Genomic DNA, 17,634 nt, shown 5'->3' on the forward strand with positions numbered 1-17,634 from the left:
CCCAGCACTTTGGGAGGCCAAGGCAGGTAGATCACCTGAGGTCAGGAGGTCTAGACCAGCCTGGCCAACATGGTAAAATCCCCTCTCTACTAAAAATACAAAAAATTAGCCAGCTGTAGTGGCATGTGCCTGTAGTACCAGCTACTCCAGGGACTGAGGCATGAGAATCACTTGAACCCAGGAAGCGGAGGTTGGAGTGAGCCAAGATCATGCCACTGCACTCCAGCCTGGGTGACAGAGATTTTAAATAAATAAAAATTAAAAAAAAATTTTCAAGTGCAGTATACCAAAACTGAAAACTTAAGGAAAGTCCCAAATCATCTGAGATAAGCAAGAGGCTTAAAATTTATCCTAAAATTGCTCTTGTTTTTAAAGTTAAAGCAATATCCGTTATGAATTACAACAGAAATGTTAAATGGGTATGCAAAAAGTACATAAGAAGAAGAATTTAAATAAAATGATTTAATGAAACCTTATTTTCCACATTTCTTATAAAGAAATAAATGATTCTGCCAATACCCGCTAACAATTCCAATGCCTTCAAGAAACCGAGTGTGATAAATTAGTTTCATCACTTTCAATATGAGGTAAGTTAAAACTGTTTTGGACCAAATTTCAAAGTTCAAAAATCTACAACCATTCAAAACTTATGAGAAAATGTATACAACCTGAGATTTAATACATATTTCATGAAACTATGATTAAATAATTCTCATGTATTCTCATGCCTCTTTACATTTTCTGAAAATATGTATCTGAGAATATAATGCATTTAAATTTTTTCTTAGATAATAGAGCCAATTTATTGACAGATCTAAAAGACTGAATATTTGCAGAACATTGTCAGCAACCCCACTTCTTTCTATAGAAACCAATGAGAGGCTTTTGTGTGTCCTTCCTCCATATTCCTCTCTGAGTCACCTGGGGTTAAAACATGGCTCTACATCACTAATCAAAAGAAACCAAGATAGTTATATTAATTTTAGCTACAGCCAACTTCTCAACAAGTAAAATTATCAGGAATATACAGGAACATTGCGTAATGATAAAAGGGTTAATTCTCCAAGAAGACTTTACAATCCTATGCACCTAACAAGTGAGTGTAGAAAGTGTAGAAATATATGAGACAAAACCAACAGAACTACAAGAAGAAATAGATGAATCTACTATTACAGTTGGAGACTTCAAAGCACCTCTATCTGAAATATATAGATTCAGGAGGCAGAAAATTGGTAAGGACATAGTTAAAATCAACAACAACATTGATCATCTGGATATAATAGTGGTCTATGCACTATTCAACAATAGCTGAATACATATTCCCAAGCTCACATGAAACGTTTACCAAGATAAGCTATATTGCAGACCATAAAACACACCTCAACAAATTTAGAATACAAATTATGTAATGCCTGCTCTCAGATCACTAGTAATTGAACTAGAAATCAATAAGAGAAAAATAACCATAAAATCCCAAAATAAGAGATAAAACAGCACACTTCTAAGTAACACATGATCCAAAGAAAAAAATCTCAAAATAAATTTTTAAATATTTAAATATTTTTAAATAAATGAAAATGAAACCATCCTAGCAAAATCTGTGGGATGTACCAAAGCATTGCTTAGAGGTAAATATATAGCATTGAATAAATATATTAGAAAAGAAGATCTAAAATTGTTTAGGTTTCCGCTGTAAGCAACTAGAAAAAAAAGAGCAAATTAACTCCAAAGTAAGCAGAAGAAGAGAAATTATAAAAATTTGAGTAGAAATCAATAAAATTGAAAACAAAATTAATAGAGAAAATTAATAAAACCAAAAGCTGATTATTTTAAGGCATAAATAAGATTGACATGCTTCTAGCAAAGCTAACAGATAAAGAAAAAAGACATAAATTATTAATATCAGAGATGAAAGAAGGAACATCACTGTGAATCTTATGAACATTAAAAGGATAACTGAGCACTACTATGAACAACTCTACACCACAAACTTAATAATCTAGATGAAATAGGCCAATTCCTTGAAAGACACATCTCCCACAACTCACACAAGAAGAAATAGACAATCTGAAGAGTCCTATACCTATTTAAGAAATTTAATTGATAACTAATAATCTTTTAAAACAGAAAGTACCAGGCCCAGATGAAATCACTGGTGAAGTCTATCAGAAATTTAAAGAAAGACATTATCAATTCTCTATAATGTCTTTCAGAAGATAAAAGCAAAGAGAATACTTCTTAACTCATTGTATGAGGCCAGCATTACCCTAATACGAAAATCCTGCAAAGACATTACAAGAAAAAAATAACTACAGACTTATATCTCTCATGAATGTAGATGCAAAATTCCCTAACAGGACACTAAGCAAATTGAATTTAACAATGTATAAAAATAAATTTCACTCAATATACAACATAATTGAGTGAAATTTATTCCAGATTGCTTTGATTTGAATATTTGTACCCTCCAATACTCATTTAAGATTTAATTCCCATTAAAGCTGGGTCTTTAAAAAGATGACTGGGTTATGAGGGCTCTGCCCTCATGAATGAACCACTCCATTCATAGATCATTGAATAAATGGGTTAACAAGTTAATGGATTAATGGGTTATCACAGGAGTGAGACTAATGGGCTTTCTAAAAAGTGAAAGAGAGACCAGAGGTAGTATGCTCAACTTTATTGCCATATGATGCCCTGCACTGCCTCAGAACTTTGCAGAGAGTTCTCAACAGCAAGAAGGTATTTCACCAAAAGCAGACCCTCAACCTTATGTTTATGTTTTCAGCCTCTATAGCTGTAAGAAATAAATTATTTTTCTTTATAAATTACCCAGTTTCAAGTATTCAGTGATAAGCATCAGAAAATGAACTAAGACACAGGTATACAAGCTTGGTTCAATTTGCAAATCAATTGATGTAATAAATCACATCAAAAGGCTAAAGAGGAAAAAGCATATGATTATATCAATAGATGCAGAAAAAGCATTGGATGAAATCCAACATGAACTCATGATAAAAATTCTCAGTAAACTAGGAATAGTAGGTAACTTCCTTGAGATATTGATAAAGATGTCAATATTTACCAAAAATGCTACAGCTAACTACATACTTGATGAGAAACATGAAGCTTTCTCACTAAGATCAAGAACAAGACAAAGATGTCCCCTCTCATCACTGTTTTTCAACTTCATTCTGGAAGTGCTTGCTAATATAATAAGACAAGAAAATCAAAGGTTTATAGATTGAGAAGAAAGAAATAAAACTGTCTCTGTTTGCTGATGACATAATTATTCATGTGCAAAATCCAAAGAATCAACAAACTCCTGAAACTAATCAGTGATTTTAGAAAAGTTGTAGAACACAAGGTTAATTATAGAAAAGTCAATTACTTTAAATTACTTTCCTATATACTAGCCATGAACAAGTAGAATTTAAAATGGAAAATATAATAGTGTTTACTCTAGCACACACAAATACTTAGTCATAAATCTAACAAAATGTTTACAGGATCTATATGGGAAAAACCACAAAAGTATGGTAAAGGAAATCAAATAACTAACTAAATAAAGAAATATTCCTTGTTCATAAATAGAAATACTAAATATTGTTAGAATATCAGTAATTCCCAATTTGATCTATAGATTTAATGTAATCACAATCAAAATTTCAGCAAGTTAATTTGTGGATATTGACAAAATGATTCTAAAGTTTATATGAAGAGGCAGAAAAACCCAGAATAGCCAATACAACATTGAATGAGAAGAACAAGGTTGTAGGACTAACACTACCTGACATTAAGTCTTACTATAAGGGTACATGTAGGAGTCTATTTTGTGCTGCTATCACAGAATACCTGATATTTAGTAATTTAGAAAAAGCAAAGATTAATTTCTTACAATTCTGGAGGCTCGGAAGTCCAAGGTTGAGGAGCTTACATCTGGTAGGACTTGCTCACTGTGTCATCTGATGGCAGAAGTTCCAGAGCAAGAGAGTGCATGCACATGTGCAAAACAAGGGAGTTGATCTCATTCTTTTATCAGGAACCCACTTCCTCAATATCTTACCAATCCTGTGATAATGGCTTTAATTCATTAGTGAGGACAGAGCTTTCATGACCTGATCACCTCTTAACGATCCTGCCTCTCAATGCCTTTGTATTGGTGATTAATTTTCCAACACATAAATTTAGGGAGATACATTCAAACAATAGCAAAAATATAGTAATTAAAACAGTATAACATTGGTGAAAGTTAGAAATAAATATATCCATGGAACAGAATAGAGAGCTCAGAAATAGAACAGCTTAGAGTCAACTGATCTTTGTCAAAGGAGCAAAGGCAATATAATGGAGCAAATATAATCTTTTCAACAAATGGTTCTGGAAGAACTGAATGTCCATATACAAGAAAAAAATCAATCTAAGCACAAATTTTACACTTTTCACAAAAAAATTAATCCAAATGAATCACAGACTTAAATGTAAATCCAAAGTATAAACTCCTAGAAGATTATATAGGAGAAAATCTAGATGATCTTGAATTTGTCAATAACCTTTTTGATATAATGCAAAAGGTATGATTTATGAAAGAACAAACTGATAAGCTGGGCGTCATTAAAACTAAAAATTTCTACTCAGCGAAAGACATTCTCAAGAGAATGAAAAGACAAGCCACAGCCTGGGAGAAAAATACCTACAGAAGACATATGCAATAAAAACTATTACCCAAAATATGCAAAGATGCTTTAAACTCAACAGTCAAAAAACAAACAGCTTAATTTAAAAATGGGTCAACGACCTTAACGGATATCTCACCGAAGAAGTTATATAGTACTCAAATAAGCACATGAAAAGGTGCATCATATATCATCAGGAAAATGCACATTAAGACATCAATGAAATACCACTACACACCTATTAGAGTGGCAAAAATCCGGAACACTGGCAACACCAAATGCTGGCAAGGATGTGGAGGAACACAAGCTCTCATGCATTGTGGTGGGAATGCAAAATGGCACAGCCGCTTTGAAACACAGTTTATTGGTTGCTTTAAAAAGTCAACATTACTCTTACTGTCATAGTCTGTTTAGTGCTGCTCATAAAAAAATACCTGAAACTGGGTAGGTTATAAAGAAAAGAAATTATATATATATATATATACTATGCATTCTGGGTGAGAATAATGTATAAATGTAGGTTCATCAATTGTAAATGTACCATTCTGGTGTGGGATGTTGATAAAGAGGGAGGTGATCTATGGGTCAGGGCAGGAGGTACATGAGAAATCTCTGTATCTTCCTCTGTGTTTTGTTGAGAACCTAAAACTGCTATAAAAAAAAAAAGAGTTTATTTTTAGAAAACGAAATTGGTTAAGAAAAAAAAGTAGCTCTGCCACTCACTGGCTGGGTGGCTTCAGACAATTTGATTTCTCTTTTTCTCCAATTTTCTATCTGTTAAACAGATAATGATAACAATTTCTTAAGATTTTTATGATTTGAGTTGATATTCTCCACACATTTTAAATAGTTTCCTAACACATTAAATATTTGTGAAATAAATTTAAAATAGTATTTACCACTCTGTATTGTAACTGATGATTCATCTATACCATCTTTAACTAAAAGCTTCCTGTGGATAGTCTAGCTGGGCTGTGACACACAGGAGGTACAAAGGAAATACTTATTGAATGAAATGTCTAGCAGTGGAATGGCCTGCCCAGGAGATGGTGACTTCCCTGTCGATGTAATTATTTAAGAAAAGAGGCCGGGTGCGGTGGCTCACGCCTGTAATCCCAGCACTTTGGGAGGCCGAGGTGGGTGGATCACGAGGTCAAGAGATCGAGACCATCCTGGGCAACATGGTAAAACCCTGTCTCTACTCAAAATACAAAAAATTACCTGGGCATGGTGGCGCGTGCCCGTAATCCCAGCTACTCAGGAGGCTGAGGCAGGAGAATTGCCTGAACCCAGGAAGCGGAAGTTGCAGTGAGCCGAGATCACGCCATTGCAGTCCAGCCTGGGTAACAAGAGCAAAACTGCGTCTCAAAAAAAAAAAAAAAAAAAAAAAAAAAAGAATGTGACAATCATCTGTCAGTGATGTAGAGAGTATATCTAATGCATGAGGCTACCAATAGTGGCTAAAATTTCTTCCAAATCTAAGATTGCATTATTCTCTTTATACTTTTTCTTTAGCATTTTTCGTAGTCTAACAACAGTACCTCCACAATAAAGGAATTGCATCTTTCAGCACTTGCCACCTTCACCCTTAAATAGGTTCTAGCTTCTCCTTAACCACATTATATGCTCTTCCCTTTGTTTAGAATGCTATCTTATACCTGTCTGTTTCACTTTCTGTATACATTTTCCAGAAAGGCTTCCCTGGTCCTCCATAAGAGGACTAATCATCCCTCACATGATGCAATAGTATTTTGGCTTTCTATGATCACATGTTATAAATGCTGCCTGATTGCTAACTTACTAAACTGTAAGCTGCTTGAAAGCTGGATCTGTGTCCTATCTACAGATCAGATCTTTCCCCTTCCCCCTCCTCTCTCTTTCTTCCTTTTATTCCCCTTCTCCATCCTCCCTCCTCCCTCCTCCTTCCTCCCTCCTCCCTTTTTCTTTCCGGGAGGCGGGGCACGTCTCGCCTGCGTGCCCCGTAGATTGGCAGGTCACCAGGACAGCCGGCGCAGGCGCACTGGCCTGTCCGAGGCCGGTGGACCATGGAGGTCGGAAGGTGTTTCGTCTGGGAATGGAGCGCCCAATCCCTCCCCGTGGCAGTAGGGGCCGTTTTGAAGCTGCGGCTCTGTGAGCTGTGGCTACTGCTACTGGGTTCTGGTTTGGACGCAAGTTTTTTGCCACACGAAGAGGACATAGACTTTATCAATGAGTACGTGAACCTCCACAATGAGCTGCGGGGCAACGTCATACCCCGAGGATCTAACTTGCGTTTCATGGTGAGGCCAGAAGGCGGTTTCTCGAACCGCCCACGACCGTTGCCGTAACACCCCTTCGGCCTCGAGAAGTCGAGACAACGCTCTGAGGCCGAAGGATCGCGGAGAACCGCACTTTTAGTTTGGATTTTAAAGTACACGTGAAGTTTATACAGAGAAAAACCGCTGACTCTCTAACACTTATTTATTACCATGATATTGTACCCGGTCGGGACTAGGGCGATGGAGGCACTGGCCTAAAGTGCAGACTTTAAGGGGACGCCAATTAAAAATGATATTTTAATGCAACGAGTTTTTAAAAGTTAAAAATCAGTACAAAAATATCAATATCAATAATAAAGGAAATGTTTTAAAAATTAAAGACAGGATCCTTCCGTCCGGATTAGGGAAAAGCAAGTGCAACACTCTCAGGGTGGTGCAAATCAAGATGAGATCCTGTTTGTATCTGAAATCTTTAGTTTTTTCCATCACATATGTCACATTAGCTTTGCCTTTTAAAAATATATTTTATCTTGATTATTGTTTTTGTTTTTTGGTGCCCACTTCAAATTTGGCTCCTAAGGGAGTGTCTCAGTTCCCTCACCCTAGTCTTGACCCTGATTTTGCCTTCCTTTACAGTGCTGTTCTTACTTTCCCCCTCTTTTCCACCCTGTAGTCATTTAACAGCTCATCTTTTCCCTGGTTGCTATGGAGTTTTCATGACTGTCATTAATAATGACTGCAAAATCCAACAAGTAAATAACTGTCCTCTTAGGGAATTAGAAGCTTCAAATTTATCTTATAAATTATATTGCAAGGACTACTTCCCTCGACATGTCTTTTCTTCCTTCAGCATTACTTCTTAGCACAAATTTCAGAAATGGGATAAATACATTAAGGGTATGATGTTTTTTATTTATTTAATACATAGCAATTGCTATGCTAAAGGGCTGTGCCAAATTTAGCACATACCAACTGTGTATAAATGTTCTTTTTCACCACATCTTCACGGACTTGGACATGTTCAATTATTTGCTAAATAAATACATTATAAATTTGTTTTAATGTTGATTTAAAAATACTTTTTGATAGGACTCACTTTAGTTCTTTCTTGTTCATTACCTTTTGTATTGTCAGCATTTCCATGTCAGATTATATATATGCTGTTTCATAGAAATACGCTAGCATTTGTGTCTATATGCTGAAGAGACTTTTCTCTAAGCCAATTTTTTATCTTTTGAATTCAGTTATACAGTTTGGGGATATTTGGGAGTTTCAGCTAATTTCCAATTTTTTGTGACTAATTCTGTTTCTTCCCAATTTGAAGATTGTCCTTACTCATGAAAATTAATAAACACATAATACTTTCTAATACAAGTTTTTATAGGTTTTGTATGTCTCATCTCTAAAATTTATATGATATTTCAAATGTAAAGTATATAAAATAATATACCTGTATACCCACAATTGATACTTTTAATACGGACATTTTTTAATGAATGGTATTTGATGTATAGGTTAAAGTCCCACCCTAAATTTTTCTTCTTTCTTAAAGTTAATGTATATTTTTCCCATGTATTTTACTAGGACATAAATATTAACTGTAAATAGTATAGTCTATCATGATAGTATGGTCTATTAAAAATGTTTCTTTAGCAGATTTGGGCATCATTCATTTTAATTCTTTTATTGGTTATTTTTAGTATTTTAACACAGGTACTTTATAAATTCCAAAAGTTAATATCTGTAAACTCTACTGAAATGTTAATAAGATCTTAGAACACAAATTCTGAATACGTTCCATCCTTATTCATGCTGTTGTCCTATAGTACTTTTGCTCTACCTTGCTTTTAAATACAAAAAAAAATTTTTTAATTGCATTACAACATACAGGACGTAATAACATTTACCATTTTAACCATTTTTAAGTGTATAGCCCAGTAGCAGCAAGTACATGCGCATTGTTGTGCACCCATTACCACCACCCTTCTCCAAAATATTTTCATCTTCCTGAACTGAGATTCCATATCCAACAAATAATTACTTTACTCTCCATTTTCCCCTCCCCTGAGGCCTCTATCACCATTCTACTTTCTATCCCTATTAATTTGACTTCTTAGTACCAAAAGTAAGTGGAATTGTACAGTATTTGTCTTTGTTACCAGGTCATTTCATTTGGTATAATGTCTTGAAGTTCACCCATGTTGTAGCCACATGTATCAGAATTTCCTTTCCTTTTATAGCTGAATAATATTCTACTGTATGTTTGTTTATCCATTCATCTGTTAGTGGATACTTACATTGCTTCCATTATTTGGCTATTGTGAATAATACTGCTATAGACATGGATAAACATGTATCTGTTCCCATTCCTGCTTTTGCTGTTTCTGAGTATATACCCAGAACTGGAATTGCTGTATCATATGATAATTCTATTTAATTCTTCAAAGAACAGCCATTCTGTTTTCCATAGTGGCTGTACCATTTTATTCCCACCAGGAATGTGCAAGGGTTCAGTTTCTCCGCATCCTTGACAACACTTGTTATTTTCTGTTTTATTTTCCTTATTCCTCTTTTTGTTTTAATGATAACTGTCTAGTAGGTATAAAGTGATACTTCACTGTATTTTTTATCTGCATTTCCCTAATGATTACTGATATTGAGCATCTTTTTATTTGCTTGTTGACCAAGTATTTCTCTTCTTTGAAGAAATATATATTCAAGTCCTTTGCATACTTTTTGGCCAACTTGTTAGGTTTTTTTGTTGTTGAGTTATAGGAATTTTTATAGATTCTGGATATTAATCTTTTTCAGATATATCATTTGAAAGTATTTTCTCCCATTTTGTAAGTTGCCTTTTCATTCTATTTATTAGTAGTATCCTTTGATGAACAAAAGTTTTTAACTTTGATGAACTCTTAATTTATCATTTTTTGTTGTTTATTGTATTTTTTGTATCATATCCAAAAAATCATTGCCAAATTCAATATCATGAAGCTTTTCCCCTGTGTTTTCTAAAGGTTTTATCATTTTAGGTCTTTGAGTTAGGTTTTGTATATTGTGTAAGGTAAGGGTCCAGCTTTATTCCTTTGCATATGGATATCCAATTTTCCTAACTTTATTTGCTGCAAAGATTGTTATTTTTCCCCATTAAATGGTCTTGCCATCCTTGTTAAAAATCATTTGACCATTTGTGCTGGTGTTTATTTTGGGGCCCTGTATTCCATTCCATTAGTCTAATATGTCTGTATACTATTACTAGTTTCACACCAATTACTGTAGAATACTGATAAGTTTTGAAATTAAGAAGTGTGCATTCTCCAAGTTTTTTCATCTTCAAGATTATTTTGGCCATTCTGGGTCCTTTCAGATTTTTTATGAATTTTATGATGTATTCTTGCAAAAACAATACATTATTGGGATTATTATTTTGGGATTATGTATTTGAATTGGGATTATTATGGGGATTTTGAAAGGGTTTCATTGATTTATAACATTTTGGGTAGAATGGGCATCTTAACAGTATAAAGCCTTCCAATACATTAACACAAGATGTCTTTTCACTTTCTAATATCCACCTTAATTTCTTTCAGTAATGTTTTGTAGTTTTCAGTATACATGTTTTTCTCTGTTTGGCTAAGTTTATTCCTAAATATTTTATTCTTTTTGATGCTATTGTGATAGAATGGTTTACCTGACTCTCTTTCAGATTTATTGTTAACATATTGAAAAGAAACTAATTTTGTGTATTGATTTTGTAACCTGCTACTTTTCTGAATTTATTTATTGGTTCTAACAGTTTTTTTGTGTGGAATCTTTAGGGTTATCTACATATAAGATGACTGTGTGGCTATTTTTCTTCATTTTGTTAATGCGTTCTATCACATTGATTAATCTTTATATGTTGAACCATCCTTGCATCCCAGGAGTAAATTCCCCTGGGTTATCATGTATAATTAATTTAATGTGCTGTTAAATTCAACTTCTTGTGTTTTGTTGAAGATTTTTTTTTTCTTTTGAGACGGAGTTTCTCTCATTACCCAGGCTGGAGTTCAATGACGCAATCTTGGCTCACCGCAACCTCTGCCTCCTGGATTCAAGCAATTCTCCTGCCTCAGCCTGCTAAGTAGCTGGGACTACAGGCACGCACCACCATGCCCAGCTAATTTTTGTATTTTCAGTAGAGACGGGGTTTCACCTTGTTGACCAGGATGGTCTTGATCTCTTGACCTCATGATCCACCCGCCTCAGCCTCCCAAAGTGCTGGGATTACAGGCGCGAGCCACCACGCCCAGCCAAATATTTTTATATTAATATTCATAAAATATATTGGCCTATAGTTTTCTTATAGATTCTTTTTCTGGCTTTGGTATCAGGGTGATGCTGGCTTCATAGAATGAGTTAATACATGTTACCCCCTATTCATTTTTGGGGAAGAGTTTGAGAATTGATGTTAATTTTTCTTTAAATATATGATAGAATTCACCAATGCCTCCATCTGGTTTTGGGCTTTTCTTTGTTAGGAGATTTTTATTACGGATTAGGTCTTCTTACTAGTTATAGGTCTGTTTAGATTTTCTGTTTCTTCGTTACTACCTTTTGGTAGGTTGTATGTTTCCAGGAATAAATCTTCTCTCTTTTTTTCTTACTCAGAAATGTTTATCATTGCTAAATATTTACCATTTTTGTTGATCTTTTTGAAGAACCATAGTTCTGTTTTCTCTGTTGCTTTTTTTGTTCTCTAATTTCTTTATCTCTGCTTCAATCTTTATTTTTTCCTTCCTCTGATAACTTTGGGTTTAATTTGATTTTCCTTTTCTACTTACTTATGGTGTACAGTTAGGTTTTTGATTTGGAGTCTTTCATTTTTTAAAACATAAGCTCTTACAGTCATACATTTTCTTCTTAGCACTGTTTTTTTTTGCTGCATTCCATAATTTTTAATAGTTGTGTTTTCATTTTCACTTGTCCCAAGATATTTTCTAATATCTTTTGTGATTTCTTCTTTGATTCACTGCCTAAGAGTGTGTTGCTTAGCATTATTATTTCATTATTTTTATTATTATTATTTTGAGACAGGATCTCACTCTGTTGCCCAGGTTGGAATACAACAGCGTGATTTCAACTCACTGCAGCCCTTGCTCCTGGGCCTCATGTGTTCCTCCCACCTCAGCCTCCTGAGGGACCACAGGTGCTCACCACCATGCCCAGCTGATTTTTGCATTTTTGGTAGAGACAGGGTTTTGCCATGTTGCCCAGGCTAGTCCTGAACTCCTGGACTCAAGTGATCCACTTGCCTCAGCCTCCCAAAATGCTGGAATTACAGACATGAGCCACCACTCCTGGTCCATTATAATTATTTATGCTTATTTAGGTTTGTCAGTACTAGCACCTATTTCTTTGCTAATCATTACTTTTTGTATTGAACTACCACCTTCTGGATTCAGTTTCCTTGTGCCTGAAATATGACCTTTAATAGCTCATTCAGCAAGAGAGTATGAATAGTAAACATTATTTCTATATGTCAAATTATCTTTACTTCACACTCTTGAATGATACTGTTCTCTTTCTCAGCACTATCTTCTGTCTCCTACTGTTGCTTTTGAAGTTTCTTTTGTTAGTTGCACTCAGAGGTTCCCACAATATGGTTTCTATACCAGCAACAACAGAATCGCCTGTGAACTTGTTAGAAATTAAGGTTCTCAGGTCCTACCCCAGACTTACTGAATCAGAAATCCTGGTTTTGAAGCCAAGTAGTCTGTATTTTAACAAGTCCTCCAGACGATTTTGAAGTGTTCTAAAGTCTGAGATCCATTAGTCTTTTGGTTGTTCTTTTAAAGATGATTTATCTTTTCTCTTCAGCTACTTTAAATATTTTCTCTTTGCTGTTCTGTAGTTTTACTATGCTGGTACTACGTATGTACTTATTTTTATTTATTTTATTTATTTTGTTCAGGACTTCTTGAATCTCTGTATTCATGTCCATTGCTAAGACTAAAGTTCTTCAGCATTATTTCATAGAAATAATGCGTCTTCCCAACTTGAAATCCTGTTAGATATGTGTTTGACTTTTTCATTCCTTTTTCCACAGCTCTTCATTTTCTCCCTATTGTCCATCTCTTTTCTCTCTGTTTTCCTTCTGAGTCATTGCTTCAGAACTGCCATTCAGTTACTAGTTTTCAGATTTTTATGATATATTTAACTGGCCAATTGAGTTTTTTGAATTTCTAAACTTTTTAAAAACTTTTGCTTCTATACTCTCAGTGTCCTGTTTTTTCTTATGATTTCTATTTTTACACTCATTTAATCGTTTTAAACATAATTATTTTATATTTTCATAAAATACTTTTAGTGTTTTATTGTTTTAGTTTATTTGGGTGCTAAGTCTCTTCTTTTAGCTACTGATCCTCTGTCATGTTTATAATTTTCTATCCTGTGCTCATTTTCAGCAGCAATTGTGTGTGTGTCTATTTGCATGAAAGAGTCCCGTGTTGTCCAAATAGCTTGCAAAATAAATACAGCTACAGACTAGTTTTTGGTAACTTTTTCCTTACTTTCCTATTACAGGTTTATATTTATAATTGTTTTTTATATTTATAGTTTGTTAAGTTTTTATATTTATAATTTGTTTGGGTATTTTCAGCATATATAGACAATGTAAGTATAGTCTCCACCTGTATGCATAGTATGGATCTAGGACTGATTTCTCACATGACATGACTTTTTGCATCTGACTTTATGTCATTTCCTCAGACTAGTGGGAAGGATTTGCTAGTCTGCTTCATTTACGAAGAAGCTGGCTTCCTAATTTTTCCACAAATATTTCAGTCCCACAACTTATCTTAGGTGGCTCTATGACTACATCTTCTCTTCCTAGATTAGTGGCATTTGTATATGATCTGATGTTTCCTCTCCTCAGATTAGGCCCATGAGTTTACCACATTAACTTTTAACTTTTCTCTTCATTTCTGGCACCTGAGTATTACCTGTCTTTCCTTTGAGCTCAGCTGTGGATTAAAAAAAAAAAAAAAAAAATTCTGGGCTCAGTGGCTCACGCCTGTAATCCCAGCTCTTTGGGAGGCCAATGCAGGCGGATCACTTGAGGTTAGGAGTTCTGACCAGCCTGGCCAACATGGTGAAACACCGTCCCTACTAAAAATACAAAAATTAGCTGAGTGTGGTGGCCGGCGCCTGTAATCCCAGCCACTCGGGAGGGTGAGGCAGGAGAATTGTTTGAACCTGGGAGGTGGAGGTTGCAGTGAGCTGAAATTGCACCAGTGCACACCACTCTGGGCTATAGAGTGAGACTCCATCTCAAAAAAAAAAAAAAAAACTTACAAAGATTGAACTACATGAAATTGCTCTTAAACCATTTTTGACCAAGAAAACTCAAGCAGTTTCATAGGATTTAAACTAAACATTTTATTCACCATTTTAATGGATTTGCAATATTAGAAGATTGTGTCTTAGCTTAGTCCTCTTTATTGCTTGAACTGTCTTATATTATGAGATGCTAGGAGCACAGAATCCCTCCCTTTTTTTTCTGGGCTGTTTTGGGGTTGAGTGATGCTTAATTCTAACCTGACATGGTAGTGCTAGGAGAAAGCTCAAGACTTAGTCTTGGACTCCCCTCATGTACCAGAAAATAGCCTGTGGTTTTATATCTAACATCAGTTTTTAACTTAGTATTATAAATCTTCCTCCTTTTTTAAAGAAAGAAAAAACAGTACAATGTTAACATTTTTAAATAGCTACTTCAATCATGTTCCCTTTCTCCATCCCCAGAGACAATGACTTTTATGAGTTTGATATGAATCATTCAATACATTTTTTAAGATTTTGAATATATATGTGGTTATGAAGACCAAAAACATAATGTTTGAAGGTTTTTGTCTTATATTTCCGTAAGGGGCATTATTTAGAATTTATCATGTTACTTGGTTTTTCATTAAAAACTATACATTTGAGATTTATTTGTTGATATAAGTATAGTTAATTCAGTTTTATCTGCTGTGATATTTTATCCCTTAAATACACTACAACTTTTACGTATTCCTTTACCAATGGACAGTTAGGATGTTTTAAAAAATAAATAAGCATAGCCTGGATATTTTATAAACTGAGGGTTATTGACCATATTAGATTTTATAGCATATTATAAAGCCTCAATAAGTAAAATAATATAGTAAAGTATGTTAAAAGTTATACCATCAGAAATAACTCAAATATATAAGGGAGTTTAGTATATGATAAAGGTAGCATCTCAAATCTGTGAGCTATAGACTTTTTAATAAATTGGTATTGTTGATTGGAGTAGTCATTTGAAAAAGGTAATGTTGCTTCATCCATACATCAATATAAACTCCAACTAAGTCAACAATTCCCCATAGACAACAAAAGTATGGATGGTCTTTAGAGTTTTACTAGCCTGACAGGAAAGATATGATCTCTGATTTTTACTTCTTTTATTATAAGCAAAGCTATGCATCCTTTCCTATGAATAAGGATATGTTAGTATCCTTTAATGATTATTTTTCTACTTGTTTTTTTTGCCTTTTTTTCTCCCATTATTTATTTGGGAAATGAGCCCTTCACCTGTGATATGAGTTGTAATTATTTTCACAGTTTGTCATTTTTTAAATCTACTTATGTATTTTTTATTATTCAGATTTTTTAATATTTTTGTGTAGCTGACTAATTCGCTTTTAAAAATTGATTCTGGATTTTGTATCAGGGTCAAAGACCATCCCTACTCCATATACTGCTGGTGTGAAAGCAAAATGATGCAATCCTTGTAGAGAAGAATCTGACAATACCTACTACATTACAAATAGATTTACTCTTTGGCTCTCTGATCCCATTTCTGGTATCTGTCCTAAGGACATACCTCACAAGAAGGTAATAGTATCCCTATAAGTTTATTCATTGTAGCATCATTTAAGAATAACAAATTATTAGAAAAATACTCTAATGTCCAGCACTGAGGGTTAACTAAAGTAAGTGTGGTTCATCCACATAAAAGAATACCATGCACCTGTGGGAAAAGAAATGAGGAAGTTCTTTACACTAACAAAACAATATCTCAGGGATCTTGCAAAAGCAAGGTACATTATGTTACATTTTCTATAAGAAAATTTAGAGCAAGACTTTGAAACTATTCAGGGCCTCTTGTTTTTCTTTTGTGTGTTTCATAAAAACTGTTGCCAAAGCATTTCAAACCTTGAAATTACAACTGATTGCCTAGTTGTCTATTAAAAGAATAAAGCTCCGATCAAATCAGAGAAAAGTAGATGGGGCAGTAGGAGCAAATCAGGATTACAGCTCTCAGTGAAGACACAGAGGGTGAGTGCAATCTGCATTTCCAGACGGATCTTTGTTGCCCACAGAACGGGGAAATTCCGAGGTGTAGGAGAGACACGGGATGCCAGCACAGCTATTTCGGCTTGCGCGGCCATTTCGGCTGGTGCCGCAGTGTAGCGGCACTCTGCACAAAACACACTGGTCTGAGTGTCCTGTTAAACCAGCAATCTGAGATGTGGGAGGGCAGATTAGCATATCCACCTGATTAAACGGGACTTGGACAGTGAGCCAGACCAGGAGATTCCCGGGAAGCAAGGTTTTAGCCGGCACAGGAAATCACACAGATCCCGGTGCCCTATCAGCAGGCAACTGAAATGCCTGGGAGAGAGTCAACCGTTCAACTTAAAAAAAAAAAAAAAAGGGCTCTAAGGCAGGGAGCCAGGTGATCAGGCTTGGCGGGTCCCACCCCCCACAGGGACAAACAAAACAGCGATTCAAAACACTCAGGGTTGAGAGTTTCACTGCGGGCACAGATGAACCCAGGATGGTGCAGCTTGGTGGGGGAGGGGCATCCACCATTACCAAGGCATTCCACCGCTACTGAGGTTCATTCCCATTGCTGACACAACCTGCCATTGCCGAAGCAACTCGCCATAACAGAGAGACTCAACCAACAGGGCGGAGCCCACGACATTAGGGTGGAGCCCACAGCAAAAGGGCAGAGCACATGGCAGCAGGGCAGACCCCACGGCAGCAGGGTGGACCCACACGGCAGCAGGGCAGAGCCTCAGCAGGCAAATAGTGACTAGTATGCCTCCTACCTGGGCAGGACAGTGCAACAGATACTCATAAAGAAATCCCTAACTCCCTGAGACAGAGCATCTGAGGAAAAAAAGAGGTTTTATGAGTTCTGCTGCAGCAGACCTAAACGTACCGGCCTAACAGCCCTGAATTATCAACGGAGCTCACAGCTCAGCACTTGAGCTCCTATAAAGTACAGACCGCCTCCTCAAGCAGCTCCCTGACCCTTGCATATCCAAAGAGCCACCTCAAAAAGGACTGATCAGACTGACATTTGGTGGGCTTCATTCTGGGAAAAAGATAGCAAAAGAAGAAACTGGTAGCATCTCTCACTGTTCTGCAGCTGCTACAGGTGCACCCCAGACAAGCAGGGCCTGGACTGGACCTCAGCAGTCATAGAGCGGAGGGGCTAGACTGTTAGAAGGAAAACTAAGTAAAAGAAATACTTCATCATCAACAGTCTGGGCGTCAACTCAGAGACCCAATCGAAGAGTCAGCAACTACTCAGATGACAGGTAGATAAACCCACAAAGATGGGAAGAAACCAGTGCAAAAAGGAGGAAAACACCCAAAACCAGAACACCTCACCTCCTACAAAGAAT

The 17,634-nt window shown here is 35.6% G+C and overlaps 1 protein-coding gene across 1 annotated transcript in view; it reads left to right on the plus strand.

The window, feature by feature from the left end:
* Positions 1 to 6,693: 6,693 nt before the first annotated feature.
* GLIPR1L2 (GLIPR1 like 2) overlaps positions 6,694 to 17,634 on the plus strand; it is a 57,987-nt gene continuing 47,046 nt past the window's right edge. Inside the window, exon 1 of the mRNA XM_054238623.2 lies at positions 6,694 to 6,955. Within this exon, the coding sequence (XP_054094598.1) occupies positions 6,722 to 6,955 (234 nt within the window). The 5' untranslated portion in view covers positions 6,694 to 6,721. The remainder of the gene's footprint in view (positions 6,956 to 17,634) is intronic.

Source organism: Callithrix jacchus, chromosome 9 (genome assembly GCF_049354715.1).
Source record: "Callithrix jacchus isolate 240 chromosome 9, calJac240_pri, whole genome shotgun sequence".
Classification (NCBI taxonomy): domain Eukaryota; kingdom Metazoa; phylum Chordata; class Mammalia; order Primates; family Cebidae; genus Callithrix; species Callithrix jacchus.